The following is a 17,932-nucleotide window of genomic DNA, read 5'->3' on the forward strand; positions in this document are numbered from 1 at the left end:
ATTCATCCTCTTCTTTTTAATTAGCCAATTTAGGGATCTTCTTTTTAATTAGTCAATTTAGGACTTCAACAGTTTTTCAACATCATCATCAAGTAAGAAATCAAACAACATACTGAATTCTCAATCTTCAACGTTTGTTTGACCGATTCCCAGTAACAAGTTGTAAGACTCTTATGGTGACCCTAACAACAACTAACATTTTCTTATTTTTTCCACTGTACCTTGTCTAAACTCAAAGTTGTCACCAAAGCTTTGATGCATATCTTTTATAACTTCTAGTCTGTCAGTGGTCATGATTCAACATTTCATGCCTGTATTTATGAATGTTAGATAGACCTCTTCCATGTCAAAATAAAATAATGACAAATGTATGGACCTTTGACTTTAATTGGAGCAATAAGGTCAAACTCATTCAGATTTATACAGTTTCATAAACCCAATCTAAAAACTCATGCTGACGATGCATGTTTTGGATGATTTTGAACATGACAAATTATCTCGTTCATGATCAATGAATAGACAAATTTTACCTAGAATATTTAGTAAGAAAATTTAACAGGACATGAGAATCAAACGTAGGACCAAAGTTTGTACCCAAAACAAACGTTGAAAGAATTAAGTTTACAATTGGCCATTCTACTATGGACAATACAATGTTACATAACTGAATTCTATTAGGGAAGCCAAAATTATTAAGGCACACATCGACAACTAAGACACCAAATGAAGCAACTAACTTTCTACATGAAGGAGCATCATATATCTTTCATAGCAAAATCATGTAAAAAAGTCCTCACTTTTAAGTGAAGAATCCAAGTCTACAAAAATGAAATGTTATCATTTCTTCCGAGCTATATTACATGCACTCAACTTGAATTCCTATACATATCTATATATGTATATATACTGGAGAAAGAATGGTGAGCTATATGAATGGGAAATTACCTCTTTTTATCTTCAAATACACAATTCTTGAATTGCCCTGTGAGTTGCAGGGGAAACGAGCATGGAAACTGCAGGTTCCACAGACCGTGAGTAAATATTGGTCACTTCACGGTAGCTGAGTCAAGGAACCTCCAATTGCATAAAGCCATGGGAAAGCGAGACAACAGCAGATTCAAATCAGATTTGACTCCGCAATCTTGACAGCAAAGTCTGCATGCTATCAAGTTTCTCGTAGAGTTGTTTAATAGTTGCAACATGTAATGCCGAATCTGAACTACTGAGTTCAGTCATGAGAGAAGTGCATTTAGATTGGGAATCAAGAACAGCCTGCTCCAGGGAAGTCACTGTAGATTCGGTGGTTGGTCTTGGGCTTGCCCCAATCAAATATGCCGAAGGAGAGATCCCCAAACTGGCCACACTACTTCCTCCCCTGCTAAGCTTTTCTGGAACGAAGATCTTGTCAATACTCCCACTTCCTGAAATTAAGCATCAATCAGTAAATATTTGTTGCTGTTTAAGTGACCTAGAATGAGTAGTTCATCATGTGCACAAAACCCGATTGGAGTGTAAATTCCAGTAGTGAAATTTGAAACGTGACTAATTGTGTCAACTTAGTGGATACTCTCTTCATAAGGTAAAAAATAAATGAAACAAAAGGAGGCCCAGGGAATTAGTTGATCGTAAGGTTAATATAATAGTCTTCTATCGCAACAGAAGCAGAGAACTTTTCAAGAACCTAGGAATCATGGCGTTGAGATACATCACTTAGCAAACTGACATACCAAGGTTGTTCAGCTGATCTAAGGTGGCTTGACCAATAGAACCCTCCAGCTTTAGTAGCTTAAGAATTCCAGCAGCAATTCGACCCATTGAATCAACTTCCGACTTGAATAGTAAGGCAATATGTTGCAGCTCATTCTTTGTAACAACGGCCTCAATCTATCATGGAATAACATGTGTGAAATGGGTTCCTAAGTAAAACAGATGATGTTGAACACAAAGAAAATTGATTGTCAAATACCGGATGCCTGACAGAGAACTTCAAGTTTTCCATAATCCAGTTGGCCATCTCAACGTCAACAGCATCCTCAGACACCACCATGCGAGCTTCAAGATTTATCCCTCCGAGTGGCTCGACCATTTCATTAACCCCATTGCGGAGAGAAACAGTATGGTGGGTGTTCTTTTGAACCTGGGGCTTCAATGTTTGCAGGCCTTCTACGCTGACCTAAATTTGACTCAAATATTTCAAGCTCATGCATATGGATGTGACTTAAACAAAAGCGTAGAGAAAGTCCGAAAGAGAATGGTTCAATAAAATCAGAAGCACGGGGAAAAAACTGCAAGTTGCTAATTAGTTAGTATAAATTAAATTTATGTAATTTCAATTATTCTGTTTGGTGGGGGGTCGTTTGCTTACTGTCACCAACTCCACGGGATATTGTTGAGCTCCACATGATTTTCCTTTGCCATTAAGTAGATCCTTTGGTCTACTCTGCGCTTTTACTCGGAAGATCTGGAAAGAAGTGTGCCAACACCTCTCTTCTCTGCCAACATTGTTAGAATCATAAAGCCACGATCTTTCTGTCATTTCCTCTGCACCTTCAAGTGCAAATAACCAATTTTTAAGAACTATGGAAACGTCCACATCATCTGCCTTTCTTAATTGCAATAGAGGACCTTCTTTCCCATCTCCTGAAAATCCACACAGAAAATTGGAACTTGTAGATTGTAAAAATTTTGTTTCAAAATAATTTAAGGGAGACAGATACCAACGGAAACATCTGTGACGAGAACAGAAGATAACATGCATCCTTAAAGTCAAAGATTAAAATTGGTGTGCATGAAAAATGTAATTCTAAAACAGCCAACATATTTCAAGTTCCTGTACCTTCTAAACTGTCAGCAAGAAGAGGTGAAGTTTTAAAAAGTTTAGCAAGTGGCCCGGCCCGTAAATTCTCCAGTCCTTTCATCAGACCCTTTCCAGGACCCCCATCAGGACCAAGAATTCCAAATCGATGCAGCAAGGCTTCAGCGTAGTTCATTCCTCCACTTAGGCGCACCCCAGCAATACAAGCTGACACATTCAAACTATGACACTCCATGTCCCGCTCATTTAAGGGAATCACATGCACGATGCTAACATCGAGAAATGAATTTGTAAGTCTATCCCTTTTGTTATCTACCCAAAGGATTGCTCTTAGTTGAGATAATCCATTCCCATTCATAAGAGAACCATTTTCAATTGAAGTGGAAACGGTTCCATTGCCATATGCAATATTTCCTTCGGTGTCTACACAATCCACTTCAACATTATCCCATCGTAGTGTGGATGAAATAGCAACCGCACCACCAAGCATTCTGTGAGAAACTTTGATGAACAAATCGTTGCCAATAAATTGAACAAGTGGCAGTTCCTCAACAATTGTGGAAGAAGACTCCAGAAATCTAAGTTGAAGGTTCCTGACCAATAAACTGACAGCAGTATCGCTTGGTACCTTATCCACAAGCTTTCCAACCAGCAAGTTACTCATACCTTCTTTTGGTCGATTTTTCTTTCCAGCAAGGGCTATCTTTTCAGTAACTTTCCCAAAGTATGCATAAAGATCTAGAACGAAAAATAATTGATCAATTGAAGTGTTTGATAGACACTGTTGACAGGAAACCCCAACTCTCACAACACCCCCAGGAGGAGGAACAGCTGTTAATGCTCTTCCATCTGCAGTGGCCATAGCTACTTCAATGGAAACGTCTATCAGCTCCACACATCTCAACAAGGCTAAAATAGCACCAGAGCTCTTAGATCCAGTCACTTTGTTGTATGTTTCTAACGATAAACTAATCTGAGACACGCTGGTGGCCCATTTCTTCTGGCTAGCATCAACTGGTTGACCTTCCCAGAGACAGAAGCAAGCAGGGTCCTTATCCAAATTCAGTAGTCTAAGATTCAGAGAAGGTGAGTCAGAAAATTGCATGTTCTTAATATGAAGCCGAGCTCCATCAAAAGCGCTTTGAGAGATACCATCCCAGCTGCTATGATAATCAGTAGACTTGGCTATGTCTAGGGGAACAGTAACATCTAACTCCTTGAGAGAAAGTATCATAGAACTAATGGAGAAATCCGGTAAAAGAGAACCAGGATTCACAACTATTCCATCAGCTAGGAAAGATGATATTCTCAAACAAGATTTTTCCTGAAGATGAATCTGGAAAAGAAGTACAAAAATAGAAAAGAAGCTTAGAGAAATTATGGTTTCAAATATAGGTAACTAGAATGGTCTTTTTCTAGAATATTTTACATACTGTGAGAGGTTGGCAGTGGATGACTGTCTGGGTAGCAAAAGATGGGGGGACTGGAGAAGGCTTGACCTGCACAGAGTGGAGGCACAATAAAGGAACATTTCCACTTGATCCCCATTGCTTGTCCTTGAAAGGATATATTGGTGGGCAAAAGTTCTTAGCTGTCCAGCAAAAAAGTCGTCATCATCAGCATTAGACAAGATGCATTTCAAATCTCAAATCGTAAATGCACATTATACAGCTACAGAACCAAGAATGATTTCTTGAAATTATACAAAAGGTCAGTCAGAAATTACCAAATTCTGGGACATGCAAAAAGTCATCTGTAACAGCCCGCATGGCTGGTTGAACTAATGTGCATGGAGGGCGCGAAAAAGTATCCCTAGAAAAGTACACATCCAAAAAGAAGAATCAACTGCACACATATACACAAGATCAAATCAAGGTCAAATAGCACATACTAGTAACTCTCAACGCTCAACGTTATCATTTAGTCAAATTAATAAATACAACTAGCTACAATTGTGTTCAATAAAATGTTGTCAAGAATAAAAAAATATTTGGTTCTTTTCCCTCCTCCGATCTTGGTCTTCCCTTGGGTCATAATCCGAGAATTCCTCTGTTTTGGGACCCATGGTGAGTATAATGCATAAAGGGCTTGCATCTTGGAAGAGAAGTTTCTTCTCTAAAGGCGGAAGGTACCTCCTTATCCATTCAGTCTTGAGTGGAATTCCCAATTACTTTTTCTTTTTCTTTTTCTTTTTTTCCCTCTTTAGGGCTCCTTCTGTTGTGGGAAAGCCAATGAACCTGAGGATTTAGAAATGGGGAATTTAAAAGCTCGAAACAAAGCCCTCCTGGCAAAATGATTGTGCATTCCCCCTAGAATCTATTACCCTATGGTATAGGATTATAGCAAGCAAGTACAATTCTCATCCTTCCAAGAGGACGTCAGGCGGGATCAAAGGCTCTTTACAAGAACCTTTAGAAAGAAATATCCAATGAGTTCACTTCTTTCTCACACCTGGTCAATTTTTGTGTGGGTGATGATGGGAAGGAAAATTATTTTTGGGGGGACAAGTTGGATGGGGGATAAGACCCCTCTGCGATACACTTCCTCGTTTATACCATCTGAGTTCTATGAAAAATGATTGGTGGCTTGTTCATTCAGGGAGCTCTCACTCTTTATCACTTGGGTCCGTTGCCATTTGTCTGATAAGGAATCAACGGATGTCATCGATCTCTTATATTTGATTGAGGAGGTTGAGTTTAGACCGTGGAGTAGGGACGGTCTTTGGAGCTCTGACTCCACTAGGGGCTTTACTTGTAGCTCTTTCTTTCATTGTTTGTTGAACTCTTCTCCATCTACTGAATTAGTTTTCTCCTTTCTTTCTCTGGAAGGTGAAAATTCCAAAAAAATGTGACGTTCTTTATCTAGCAAAATATCCATGGAAGAGCTAATACTATTGATAGGCTCTTGAGGAAGTTGCCTTCATTTGGGTAGTTTTGCTAGCATCATTGACAACAACTTTTTTGTAATTATATGTTACGTCTTATTTTACTTGAGTGGATTCTCTTCCTTTAGTGGGACCTTTTTGTGTGTTTTTTAATGCAGGTATTCTTTCGTTTATTTCTAAATAGAAGTTCAATTCTTTATCCAAAAAAATAAAAATAATAAAATTGATTGAAAACTCAACCTACCTCATAAAAAGTCCACCAATCATCACCTTAGTCAAGTTATTGTCATTTTGTCCATCACTAACACTAGCCTGCAATAAAAGAGCAGCCACATTGAGTTATGATAAAGAGAGAGAACTAAAAGATGAAGTAATTCATCCTAATGTGCAATTTAGAGGTTCATAAGATCATTGAAAACTGGACTAATTCATGACCCCACAATGGTGTGGTGGTGGTGACGTTCAAAGAAGAAAATCGTTAATTAACAACAAGACTTTTAAGGTCTTCTACCAAAGGATAGAATTTTTCCAATGATTTGTAATTGGTTAAAGCCAATAGACCAAACAAAGTAGTAAAATAATACAACAGAATGACATATAACAAACATTACTTTTTTTCTAGAGACGAAAGTTTTATTGACAAATGGGTTGAAAAATGCCTAGTAATAGACTGGACTAAATGTTGTTTTTATTATTTTCTCATCAGATTTTTTTGGTAGACATGTCTCAGTGTCCCCAGGCGTCCAAACGTAGACGTGTCCCATGTGTGTCTTCAATGTGTCTAAAATTAAAAATCATAAAAGTAACGTAGGACATTTTTTGTCACTCGTCAAACACAACTATGAAACATGTTCAAACATATCTATGTCCCACACGTGACCATGCTTCCTAGCTGCCACCAAGCCAAAAGAGTTAGAAAGATAATTCTTTGATACAATTCAATTAAAAGCAGCAAATGTATGGAACATTACCCGAGAAAAAAACAGTGACTGCATCAAAAATTCAAGCTGGAATTCTGCAAGTAAAGTAATAAGTTAAAAGAAATTGAAATGAAAAAAAATATATATATAAATGGCAAGTAAAATGTCATCAGTGCTCCGACTAAACAATTATGAACTTAAAAGGTATAACGTTCTGAAACTAGTCAACAAGTTGAATATCAACATGCCAAATCAACCAAGCTATGATAAAATTCAATCATTTACAAAAGACCTTTTTCACTACAGGATCCCAAAAGGATATACTAGCCCCTAGCGGTAGGGATAATTAAAATATTCCGACATACCATGTCAACCGACTAAAACCAGCCAAATTGACTTTGGTCGGCCGGTATATGTGTTTCTTCAGTTTGGCCGGTTTTGCATATAGCAAAAATGACCTCTCAGTCAGTTGACGGGTCCAAAAAGGGCTCAAATCGACCAAATATATTAAAAGAAGTTGTATAAGTATGAGTTGACGCGCCATACTGCTGCAGCAGCTCCTTGGAAAGACCAGTTTGTAATTATTAAAAAAAAACTAGTTAATTTTTCTTTTTTATTTTGCCTTTTTCCGTTTCTCTCATCTCCTCCTACTCCCTTTCTCCCTTCCCTCCTCTTTCTTCTTTTCTTCTCCTTTTTTTTCTTTCTACTCTTCTTTATTTATATAAAAGAGATAAAGGCATACAAGAAAGGCCAAAAAAGTCCAATCGTTTAAGGTTGTAATTACAAAAGAATTTACGACGGTTGGAAACCCACCAAAAAAAGCATCGCAAAAATAATCAAAACGTAAAATTTTATCTTAAAAGTCCTTTAGTTTCTCTCTCCAGATGTGCCAAAGAAACCCTCTGGCTGCACCACTCCCAATAATCTTGGCTTTTCCTTCAAGATTCCATCCACCTAAAGCTTCAGTCGTCGACTCATCTATTCTAATAGGAAAAAAAAAGTTTGGATGCCAATTTCATTCAACACTGACATCCAACCCTTATAGGACATAGGACAACGCAAGAAAAAAATGATCTAAGTTCTCATCCTCTTTGTAGCAGTAAACAACACAAACCGATAGAGACAAGTTCCACCGAGGTAACTTTTTTTGCAATTTATCCATTGTACTAAGACTTCAGTAAGCTAAGCACCAAAATAACAACTTCACCTTTCTAGGAATCGAATGCTTCCAGATCAAGTCAATTACGGTTGAACAAACTCCTCTATGGGAATGATTAAGCTTCATAAAGGCCAATTTGGAGGTAAAGCCTCCCAAATCTTCGAGCTTCGACCTCATTTTATCCTTATCACTGTCCAGGATAACCCCATTAAGTTTATCAATCAAGGATATCCAACTGCCCAACTTCCAATCATGTTGTCTCCACTTATCTAAATAAACGTGATATCTGTTCAACAACGGCTCCCAAAAGTTGATAGCTTGAGGATTGCCACCTAATGGGAATTCCAAGTAGGAAATAGGAAGATTTTTTACCATACACCCAATCCTCTTGGCCTAGTCCACCACTGTCTCGCTGCTCACATTGATGCCAACAGTAGCTGTTTCCCCCAAATTTAAATCTGAGCCTTGCAAAAAGATATTCAACCAAGATCACCATGTCTCCAAGTTTGCGTCACCATCACAAAAAAATTAATGGTACTGTCAATGTATTGCTGGTAAGTAACATGCATGTCATCTCTGCCCACCACAAAATCCTTCAGCATCCTTCTTTCAGAACAGTAGTGAATCAATCTACTAATGGTGTTGGTGAAGAGAAAATGAGAGAGAGGATCTCCCTGTCTCTTTCAAAAAAACTCATTCCATTCACAAGTGAAGGTGAAGTTCTTCCTTTGGGAAATAGCGCATAAAGTCATTAGCACAAGTGAAAATCTTCAAAAAAGAATGTCTTACATCACTCTTTCTCCAAATTGGTGTCCATTATGAAAAAAAGAAAACGAATCACAAAGTCACTATGCATATACGCTTAGAATTCCTGGACAACATCTCAATATATTCAGATGGCATTTCACATTTCCTAGGGAGGTAAAGGGTCTTTTGGATATGGCCTTAACGTACCACCCTTTCAAGAAGGTAAAAGCCCTACTATAGAAAAACCTCATCATGGCTTTCTTTTGGTAAGAGATACATAAATAAAATATCTGCTAGCGATGGCTTGGGCTATTATAATTTCTCTCCATGGATTAGGTAGGAGATACATATGGCTGAGAGAGAAAGGGAAGAGGAAAAGATAGAGGGTTTGTCTGATCCAACACAAAGAAAGAGAGGAGGCTATTCAGCTTTTGAAAGTAGGCCTACCTTGATTTTTTTAGTGAACATGCACATCGTCCAAAATCCTCGATCTCGAGATATTAGATCCTCTAAACCTTTTTCTAGAGCTGAAAATCAATTTGACCAAATAGTAAACTGGGCATCGATTGCAGTTGTTGGCGTCAAGCATAGAAACCCAAGAGTCGGACTCATTAGCCAATTGTAACTTTTTACTCTTGACCAATCTCTTACTTGGGTGTCTTCCTCTCACAGCTATGCAAGGAGATTCACCATTTTGGATCCGATTAATATAAAAACCATTTTATTCTCTCTAAAGCAAGAAGGCTCCTTAAGCCTCTTTCCAAACCTCCCTACATGATTTATGTCTACCTTCTTGGATATCTACTAGGAAGGTAACAGCAAGTGCAATGAATCACAACTCAAAGCCATAGAAGGCTCAAAGGGTAATTAAAATTATTCAACTCAGATTGCTATAGGACAATACAAAAAAATGATATATAAAGGCGTGAAGGAATATCAAAATATTATACACACACACACATTAAAATTCTATGATACAATTAGCCAGCACAAGTTTCATGTTATTTTTATCAATGGAAGTTCATTTGTTTAAAATAAAAGCTTCAATAAGTGTCCTTGCCGCAAAAGTTGAAGTTTCCAAAGGTAAATTGGCCCAATCATACGACTTTTAGACTCTCCAAGGGAAAGACATCAACAAAATAAGGGATGTTGTAGCTTCTTAAGTGACTTACTAGATTGACAAAGGTGAAAATATCAGGATTTTCCGAAGGACAAGTAAATTGGCTACAAGCCTTTCTCTTCCAAATTTCGCCACCTTGTGCAGTCTCCAACAATGAAATACTTTTCATGGATCAAATATATAGAATGCCAATCTTTCTATTCAGGATCTCCAATGCAGCATCTTTAGTGACTTCAGTGATGAAAAAGCTCCCTGATGACTTTTGATCTTGACCAGAAACATTGCAAGTGGATTTGACCTCTTATCCCAAAGAAACAAGTCATGACATTTTGTTTTAAGATCCCATTGTATGTTTAGACAACAATGCTAAAGTCCAAAAAAGGAATCCAAAGTAGCATCCATCCCCCAGCTGGTGTATACTAGGTGCAAAGTAAGCAATAAAAATATCAAGATCATCTTTCTATAAGCTGTCCACTGGCCTCTCAATTTTGGAAAACTTGGCAGGCTTGATTCAATTGGTTCATTGTTTTTCCTAACACAACAAATGTCTACTTTTTTTTTTCTTTACTTTTGGAGCTGTAGCTAAAACTTTGTGGCTTAACCTCACTTTTTTTTTTTAGGGGGGGGGGGGGGGGGGGGGGGGAGGGCCTTTTGGTTCGAGAAAAACAACCAACTTTTTAAGTTTCTTTAGGAAAAAGAAAGATCCTTATCTCTTTTGTAGAATATTTTTTTAATGAGAAACCATACTTTATGAAAGAATAGGCATACAAATAAAACAACCCTCCAAAAGGAAGCTAAACTAACATAGAAAAGGGATCCAATCAAGCAAAATGAAAACTTACGTGGATTTACAAAAATTCTTATACAACAATGCCAAGAGGGAGAGATGGAGCCTACAAGGGACCAAACCTCCCCACAAGACCTTATAAAAAAAAGAAGACCTTCCAATAAGACCTGTCAACCCCACTAAAAACTCTATTGTTCCTCCCACCCCAAAGGCATCATAAAATAGTGCAATTGCCAGCAAGCTACAGAAGACAACCCTTGTTACGAAAGTGTGAGTGAAGCAAACACTCCTCTAGCATGAACCTACAGTCTTTAGGCTGGACCAAGCTAGGACTGAAGGACCGAAAAAATAAATAATTCCAAACTGACCAAGCAAAATCACAAGTCCGCAAATAATGATTGAGGTCCTCAGCTGCTTCCCTATAAAGAACACAACATTTTGGCCCTATCAAGCTAGCGGTCTACTTCATATCCAATCTAAGGTATTAACTCTGCCTTCATGAAGAATCCTATTGTTTTGTGGTTTGTATTTGTCCAAATTGTTCAAACCTTTTGATAATTACAACCTCTTAGACTCCTTGTGCTATTTGGAACTTTTTAAACTTCTTTAGCTTGGATTGAGCTTTTGACCCCTATTCTACATATTCATCCGTTCATCAAACATACTTTCATATCAAGAAAGAGAATAAATCTTGAACATACTAAAGGGTTGAGTTAAGCTTTCAAAACTCAGATGGGCTTCTAGCTACTAACCTTCAAAACATGGACACTATTGAATTGGTACAGCTCTAACCCAACGGACTTGGTCCTTTTAATACTTATGATACAATCCTAACTACACAGGCACATATTATTGAAGATCATTGTTTTTAAGGAAAAAGGCACGAACCAGGGTCTTTTACACAGAGAAATATATGGTCTGCAGTAATAGAAACTAAAGAACGTCCTGCTGCTTCTGTTGAACGCTGCCAATGAAAACAAGAAAGAGAGAGATGTGTGAGACTTTTCCATATCATATTCAAAAGTACAATTCAAAGAGTAGAGTAAATGATAACCTGTTGAGCCTTCATATCCACATCTCCTCTATTTAGACAAACATACAATCCCGTCAAAAAACGAAGGAAGGCACGAAGTCCTGTTGATGCCATAGAAAAATCCTATCAGCATGATAGATCACCATCATACAACACCTTGTTCACATTGTGATCAACTGAGCTAACAGCCAAATGATTTAAAAACCTGGTTCACTTAAGGCTGGGCATACAGCTTCTGTAATATGTAAATTCACCTCGAGACCAAGTGGACTGTTTAGCTCGGTCCTTTGCAATGTTATCTACTCATGTTTACAAAACGAAGTGTATCAGGAATGCAAAACCATCCTACTTATAGAAGCTGCTCTCTAAGATTGCACCATAAATACAAGTTCATCAAGAATCAAACTGAAACATCAGATTTGTATTACATTAGCTTCACCAGATATCCCTTCAATAAATCGCTCTCCACCAAAGAAAACACGCTTAGCACCATCATCATCCCTACTAACTGCTCCCTCTTTAGCACGAGCGAAAGTAGCATCAGCAAACATATCCGGATGAGGCAGAAGATCAATTGACAAAGATTCCCATTCAAGTTTCTAGTATCAAGAGGAATTTAGCATTATAAGTCACTGAACATAACATCATTTCATGTTAAGTTGAAATTTGACGCATGCACAGAGGAGCCAGGCCAGTACTTAAAAACACGTTCTCTACCAATGATGAACCAATGCTTTTGAAGGTGTTTGAGGCTCACTCCTTCAGGATCACCTTAGAGTGAATTTTTAATTTGTAGCCTTAGTTTTACGGCTTCTTTGGATCATAAGAAGCTAACATCTCTTATGGAAGAGGCATTTCCATAAGAACACATTTACGCTTTGAGTTTATGACTTGAAATGACTAAACGAGGGTACCAATTTATCATATTCTTAAAAAATATTAGAATTCACTCAGCTGTTTAATGCCAATACATACAAAGTGAGAAATTTAGCCCATCAACAATTTACTACGAAGGTTTACAAAAATTTGAAGACAAACTAAAAAGAAAGTAGATTCTAGTGTTAATAACGATGATGTTGGGAATGGTGAACGTAGTTTTAATGATACATAGCCTATACATGATTCTCTTCTATGCATTTCTTCTTTTTTCTTTTTTCTTTTTCTTTTTTTTTTTTTTTATTATTATTATTTTTTTTTTTTATTATTTTTTCTTTTTTTTGGGTAAGAAACCACACGTTCATTAGGACAAATGAAAGAATATATACAAACAAAAGCCTCACCAATACATTTTTTATCTAAGCTTAGGTCACATCTGATAGTTCCTCAAGCCTTACTCTTTGCCTCCTCCAAAAAAGTTAAGGCCACTTTTACACTTTCATAACATTGTTATAATCTAATAAATGTAATTACAGAAAAAGAAAAGAGGAAAAGTGTACACCAAAATAAGTTAAAATTGTCATTATTCTAATTTTTCTATGGTAAGCTAAAGACATTCTTTATGAGCTTCAGTGGTTTCCAAAGTTTTCTCCTACTTTTGTACCTTTTCATACATTCAATGAAAATATAGTTTCTTGCTCAGAATAATATAACCTAAAATCCAAATAAACCCATGCATAGAAGCTAGAATTACCTTGAAAACATATATAAATTTCTTATTTGCAGAGAAATCACGGGCTTCCTTAAGATTGACCACCTATGATGGAAAATTTGTTAGAAAATATATGTTGTCACTAAAAATATCAGCCACACCGATGTAAAACATCCACCTGCCAATTTTCATTTGTGGTATACAGCAAAAGGTTGCGTATAGTGATAGATGCCAAAGGTGAAGCCCTACAAAGAAGGGGGAAGCAAAAAAGGAAATAACATGAGAGCTAAGTACTAACACAATATTTAACAGATTTAAACCTAAAAATCATAACTGAAAGCTTCGTAGGACTATATAACTAGATGTGGGCTTTTACTTAGTTCAATGCACAAGCAGTAGGTAGGCACAATATTTTGTGGCTAGTGTATGTCATCATTTTGCCGATTATCTTTCTTATAGGTGAGGCCATGTAAGAGGATTAGATACAGAAAGACGTGTGGATAGATAAGCTGACAGTCTCCCAATCTTCCATCCGCTGCCAATAGTCACATGCAGACAATAACCTCATCTCTTTAAACTGAAATCTTTACAACTCAAGGATATAGTTGTACAACCTAGTAGAAAAGATACTGTTCTAGTAAGGTCACTGACCTCAGCTCTTTAAACTGCAATCTGGAACTCGGATGTTGTTAACCAAAGGCCAGATCCTTAAAAATCGTATTACATATTCTAACCCTCGAACCTAAAAAGTTACGTCTTTCTTTGTGCCTTTGGTCAAAAAATTTGTCCGGTCCTTTTAGGTTATTTTAGTTGTATGTTGGGAGATTTTGAAAGAAAGTTACTAACTTCCTTTTATTTCTCTTTGAGAATGCTAGGACTAAACTTGAGTGTGGGATGGGGTTCAGTTTTCTGTATCCAGTTCTCTTTCTCTCTTCTCTCTCTATCTCTAAGGAATATTTCCGTCTTGATTCATTCATACAGATGGTAGCAAGAGTTACACAAAAATTATGGTTTAAATACTATTGCTACTTCAATGATCCTTTATAAATAAAAATAAAAAAAGAAAGCAAAAAACTCCTCTTTTTACTTGTACATATTTTTCCATAATGATATATACATTCTTGAATCAGAGAAAATAAAATAAGAATTAAGAAGCTTAAATACAATATTCTCCTCACTGAAATCATAAGTCACGGATTGAACTATAGCTAACAAATTAATTGACTGGGTGCTCATCTTTCACACTGTATTCGCATATGCTGAATGGAAACCATACATGCAAAAGTTCACATGCATACAGCTATCGTACAAGTAACAAAATAGGGGGTGGGGGGAGGAGGAAAGAGAAACAGGGAATGAAGAATAAAAAAAATCAGGAAATAAGCAAAAGATTCACCAAGTTGCTCCTCCTTGATGTCGCGATCCACCACCAGTTTCAAGTAGCAAATTGACAGTGCGAACCTCTACTGTCATTCCATCTGCAATCTATTACATACAAAAAGCTCCACAATCTAAAAATATATATGAATGTGGAATGTAAATGAAATATAAGTGCCAAAGAGGGGGGTGAGGGCGTGAATTATTGGCATCAAAACTAAAAACTTACAACATCTAACATCCTTTCATGTTGCTGCATCCCCAATAGATATGGAGATACCATATAATTGTAGAAACTAAAATCGGAGGAAGCTAAATGGTAATACAGATGCCCAAAGAAAATTCATATTCTTTTGTGGATCATGGTCAATGCTAGTCTTAACACTTCTGAAGTTTTACGAACGAAACTCCCTTTCAATTTTCTTATGCCATCGGTTTGTTCTCTTTGCTGATTGGATGGGAACACTCTTAATCACGTCTTTTTTAATGCCATCTATTCTCGAGCTTGTTGGCGAGTTATTTTCTTTATTTAATCTTCAGTGGGTTCTTTCTAACATTTTCAAATGTTCGTCATTTTCTTTTTGGTCCCTCTTTGATTCCAAAGGCAAATGTTTAATGGAGCAATTAAAAGCCTTTTATCAGAATTGTGGTTGGAAAGGAATCAAAGGATCTTCCAAGACAAGCATCTCTTTTGGCTTGATCGTTTTCAATCAGCTCGTTTGAAAGCCTCGCCTTGAAGTTCTCTATCAAAGTCTTTGGACAGATTTTCTATACAAGATATTTCTCTAAATTGGAATACTTTGTTTTTGTTTTTCCTGGGTTGCTCTTTCTAGTTTAGGTTATACTTTTATTGCTTTTTGTTTCACTACCTGATGGAGTTTGTATCTTTTGAGTATTAGTCTCTTTTTATTTCTTCAATGAGACGTTTCATTTCTTGCTTCAAAAAGGAAAAACTAAAATCAGAGGAAGAAGAAAAACTTAAGAAATCGGCTGACAGGAAAAAGAAACAGTCCATCACTGATTTATAAACAAAAAACCGAAGGCCCAATACTAATCACTTTTCAAGAGATTGCATATCATGGGGTGAAATTTTCCAAATCTAGAATGAAATTATGCACATCCCACAAATTTCATGAAATGCGAATGGATCGGTCAAACCATTCATTGTTAGAGAACTGTTAAATAGATTTAAGATAACTTAGCACTTCTGAGTTTAGTGAACCGGAATGATTTCGCAAAAGTGTTTTACCTTATCAGCAAATCCATAACCACCACCCTTCACGGTGCTGGAAGAAGTCTGACTACTGCAAGTTATAAAAGCAAAGGCTCAGTTCTAACTAACTGTGATCAGATAAGCATCCTTCCAAGGTTGATACATAAAGCTCGCAAAATGGTACGAAGCAAGGAGCAGGGGGAGGGGCAGAGAAACGAATTGAGGCATGTGAATTACCTACTATTGCTTCTACCCACATCTGCATCTGGATTCTCCTCTAAAACTAAATCCAATTTATCTATTTGCACAACGACTGGTTCCACTTGTACATTACTCAGCGATGGTAGCTACATGATCACAAGAAGAAAACTCAATTAGGGAAAGAATCAGAGTACACAAAGCATAGAAAATGCTGCAAAAACCAGCCGAAATTTCATCTTCCTCTCCACTGCTATAATTCCAGGAACCAAAAATAACTGATATGCATCATTATACCACAACTTTATACTTTTACAAAGCTCAACAAGAAAAATAAAGGGCGAAGAAGCACATTTCCAATTGATCCAAGCAATCACAAATCATCTAGGGGAAGGAAAGGGAAATTCTAAGCAATTCGCTACCAACCATAATCTCCAACTTGCCAACCCTCGCCGTCGTAACATTTAGCGCCGGAGGCAACCCCATACTGGAATGCAAAGCATCGCCATTGATATCTACAAAAATTCAAAAAGAAAAGGAAAAAAAGAACAAAACCCGATTACCGCGATTGGTAGAAGTAACCAGTGAAAAGTGAATAAATTAGCATACGAATCAGCGAGCACAGACCCAAATTGGAGAGCTGCACGGACCGGCCCTGCAATTTGAACTGGTCCCGTGAGAAAGATTTTAACCAGTACTTGAGAGTGTACTCGAGGGCTCGGGCCAGAATCGACTCCATGGGGCGGATCACCTAGCAGAACGCACTGGCGGTTCCACGGAGAAGAGAAGTTACAGATCTTGCAGAGATAGAGAGGATTTTAGGGGCTGGGATCAAAGATTGGGATTGGAATGGGTAGAGGCGTCAGGCATTGCCCTGCCGATGCTGCCTTTGGAATCGACCACTGCGAGATGAGCATTTGTGTCTGAAGCATTAGTTTCGGCCGGAGGGATCCCGAAAACAGAAACGGCTGGGCTGGGCTGGCGGGCGAGTGCTCTGCACGTGCGCCGGAATGTTCACTCGCACATGCCAAGAATTTCGCACGTGTTAGAAGGAATTACATTTTTTTTTTCTTTTTTTTTTTTCATCCCCTCTCCATCTTGGGTTTAACAAGTATGACATATTTGATGTATTTTAGAATAAAATTTTATTTTATTTTTATAATTAACTAAATTTTAAAAAAAAAATCAAATATTCAACTATCTATTAAATAATTAATTAAATTTTAAAGTGTACCAAATATTATTTAAAATTTAATGAGATATTAAATAGAAATTAAAAAAAATGTAAGAGAATAAATGTATAATTTAATCTAATTTATTTTTCTTTATATGTGAATTAGTTAATTGTTAAAGGACGGCAAAACGCATTGGATCTTGAAGGCCAGCACGTCCGTGTCAGTCTAAAGGTCTGTCAGTGTCGTTCCATTTGTTTTTTTCTTTTTCTTTTTCTTTTTCTTTTTTTTTTTTCTCTCTCTCTCTACTACGATGTGTCGTCTCCCTGCAAATTTATAGATTTCTTTTTTTTCTTTTTTTTTTTTAATTTGTTTTATAGGAATATATTTTATTTTTTTTAATGATACCTTTAAATTTAAAATTTTAAAAATATATTATTAATTTTAAATAGAAATAATTAATACTTCAAAAATAATATTTAAGAATATATACTTCGATTTGTTCCCTTATTGAAATGGAAGGAATGTATCCTAACTTCATTTTGGAGGTTATTATTTTAAGTGGTTTATAATAAAATAAAGAATAAATGAATAGAGTTGAGACTAGTTAATATTATTGATTTGAATTTCTTTTTAATTGTTTAAATCATTTATATGGAGATCCGGGTGAAAATATATTAAATAATGTATTTATATAAGATTATACATAAAATATTTAATCTCCTTTTATAAATTTGTTTAATTAAAATATTAATATTTCACAAGATAATCAAATACAACTCAATATTGAGTATTCAATTTATATGCGAGGGTTACCTCTTGCTTGCATAAGTAAAAATGTAAAAAATGTATTTTATGGCCAATTTAATAGGTCTGCCACTATTTTAGGATTTTAACAAATGGAAATTCACTTGTACCA

The 17,932-nt window shown here is 36.6% G+C and overlaps 1 protein-coding gene across 1 annotated transcript; it reads right to left on the reverse strand.

The window, feature by feature from the left end:
* Nucleotides 1-724: 724 nt before the first annotated feature.
* On the reverse strand, nucleotides 725-16,778 carry LOC111783806 (uncharacterized). The gene is made up of 20 exons (XM_023664647.2): nucleotides 16,469-16,778; nucleotides 16,268-16,356; nucleotides 15,881-15,990; nucleotides 15,680-15,734; nucleotides 14,450-14,538; nucleotides 13,232-13,298; nucleotides 13,096-13,158; nucleotides 11,894-12,064; nucleotides 11,671-11,764; nucleotides 11,487-11,566; nucleotides 11,321-11,396; nucleotides 6,671-6,714; nucleotides 5,944-6,011; nucleotides 4,542-4,627; nucleotides 4,249-4,406; nucleotides 2,837-4,151; nucleotides 2,366-2,640; nucleotides 1,967-2,173; nucleotides 1,728-1,884; nucleotides 725-1,421 (listed from the first exon to the last, which is right to left on the reverse strand). The coding sequence occupies exons 1-20, from the start codon at nucleotides 16,578-16,580 to the stop codon at nucleotides 1,123-1,125; spliced, it is 3,615 nt and encodes a 1,204-aa protein (XP_023520415.2). The 5' UTR covers nucleotides 16,581-16,778; the 3' UTR covers nucleotides 725-1,122.
* Nucleotides 16,779-17,932: the final 1,154 nt, after the last annotated feature.

Source organism: Cucurbita pepo, chromosome 14, assembly GCF_057944985.1.
Source record: "Cucurbita pepo subsp. pepo isolate OVF chromosome 14, ASM5794498v1, whole genome shotgun sequence".
Taxonomy (NCBI): Eukaryota; Viridiplantae; Streptophyta; class Magnoliopsida; order Cucurbitales; family Cucurbitaceae; genus Cucurbita; species Cucurbita pepo.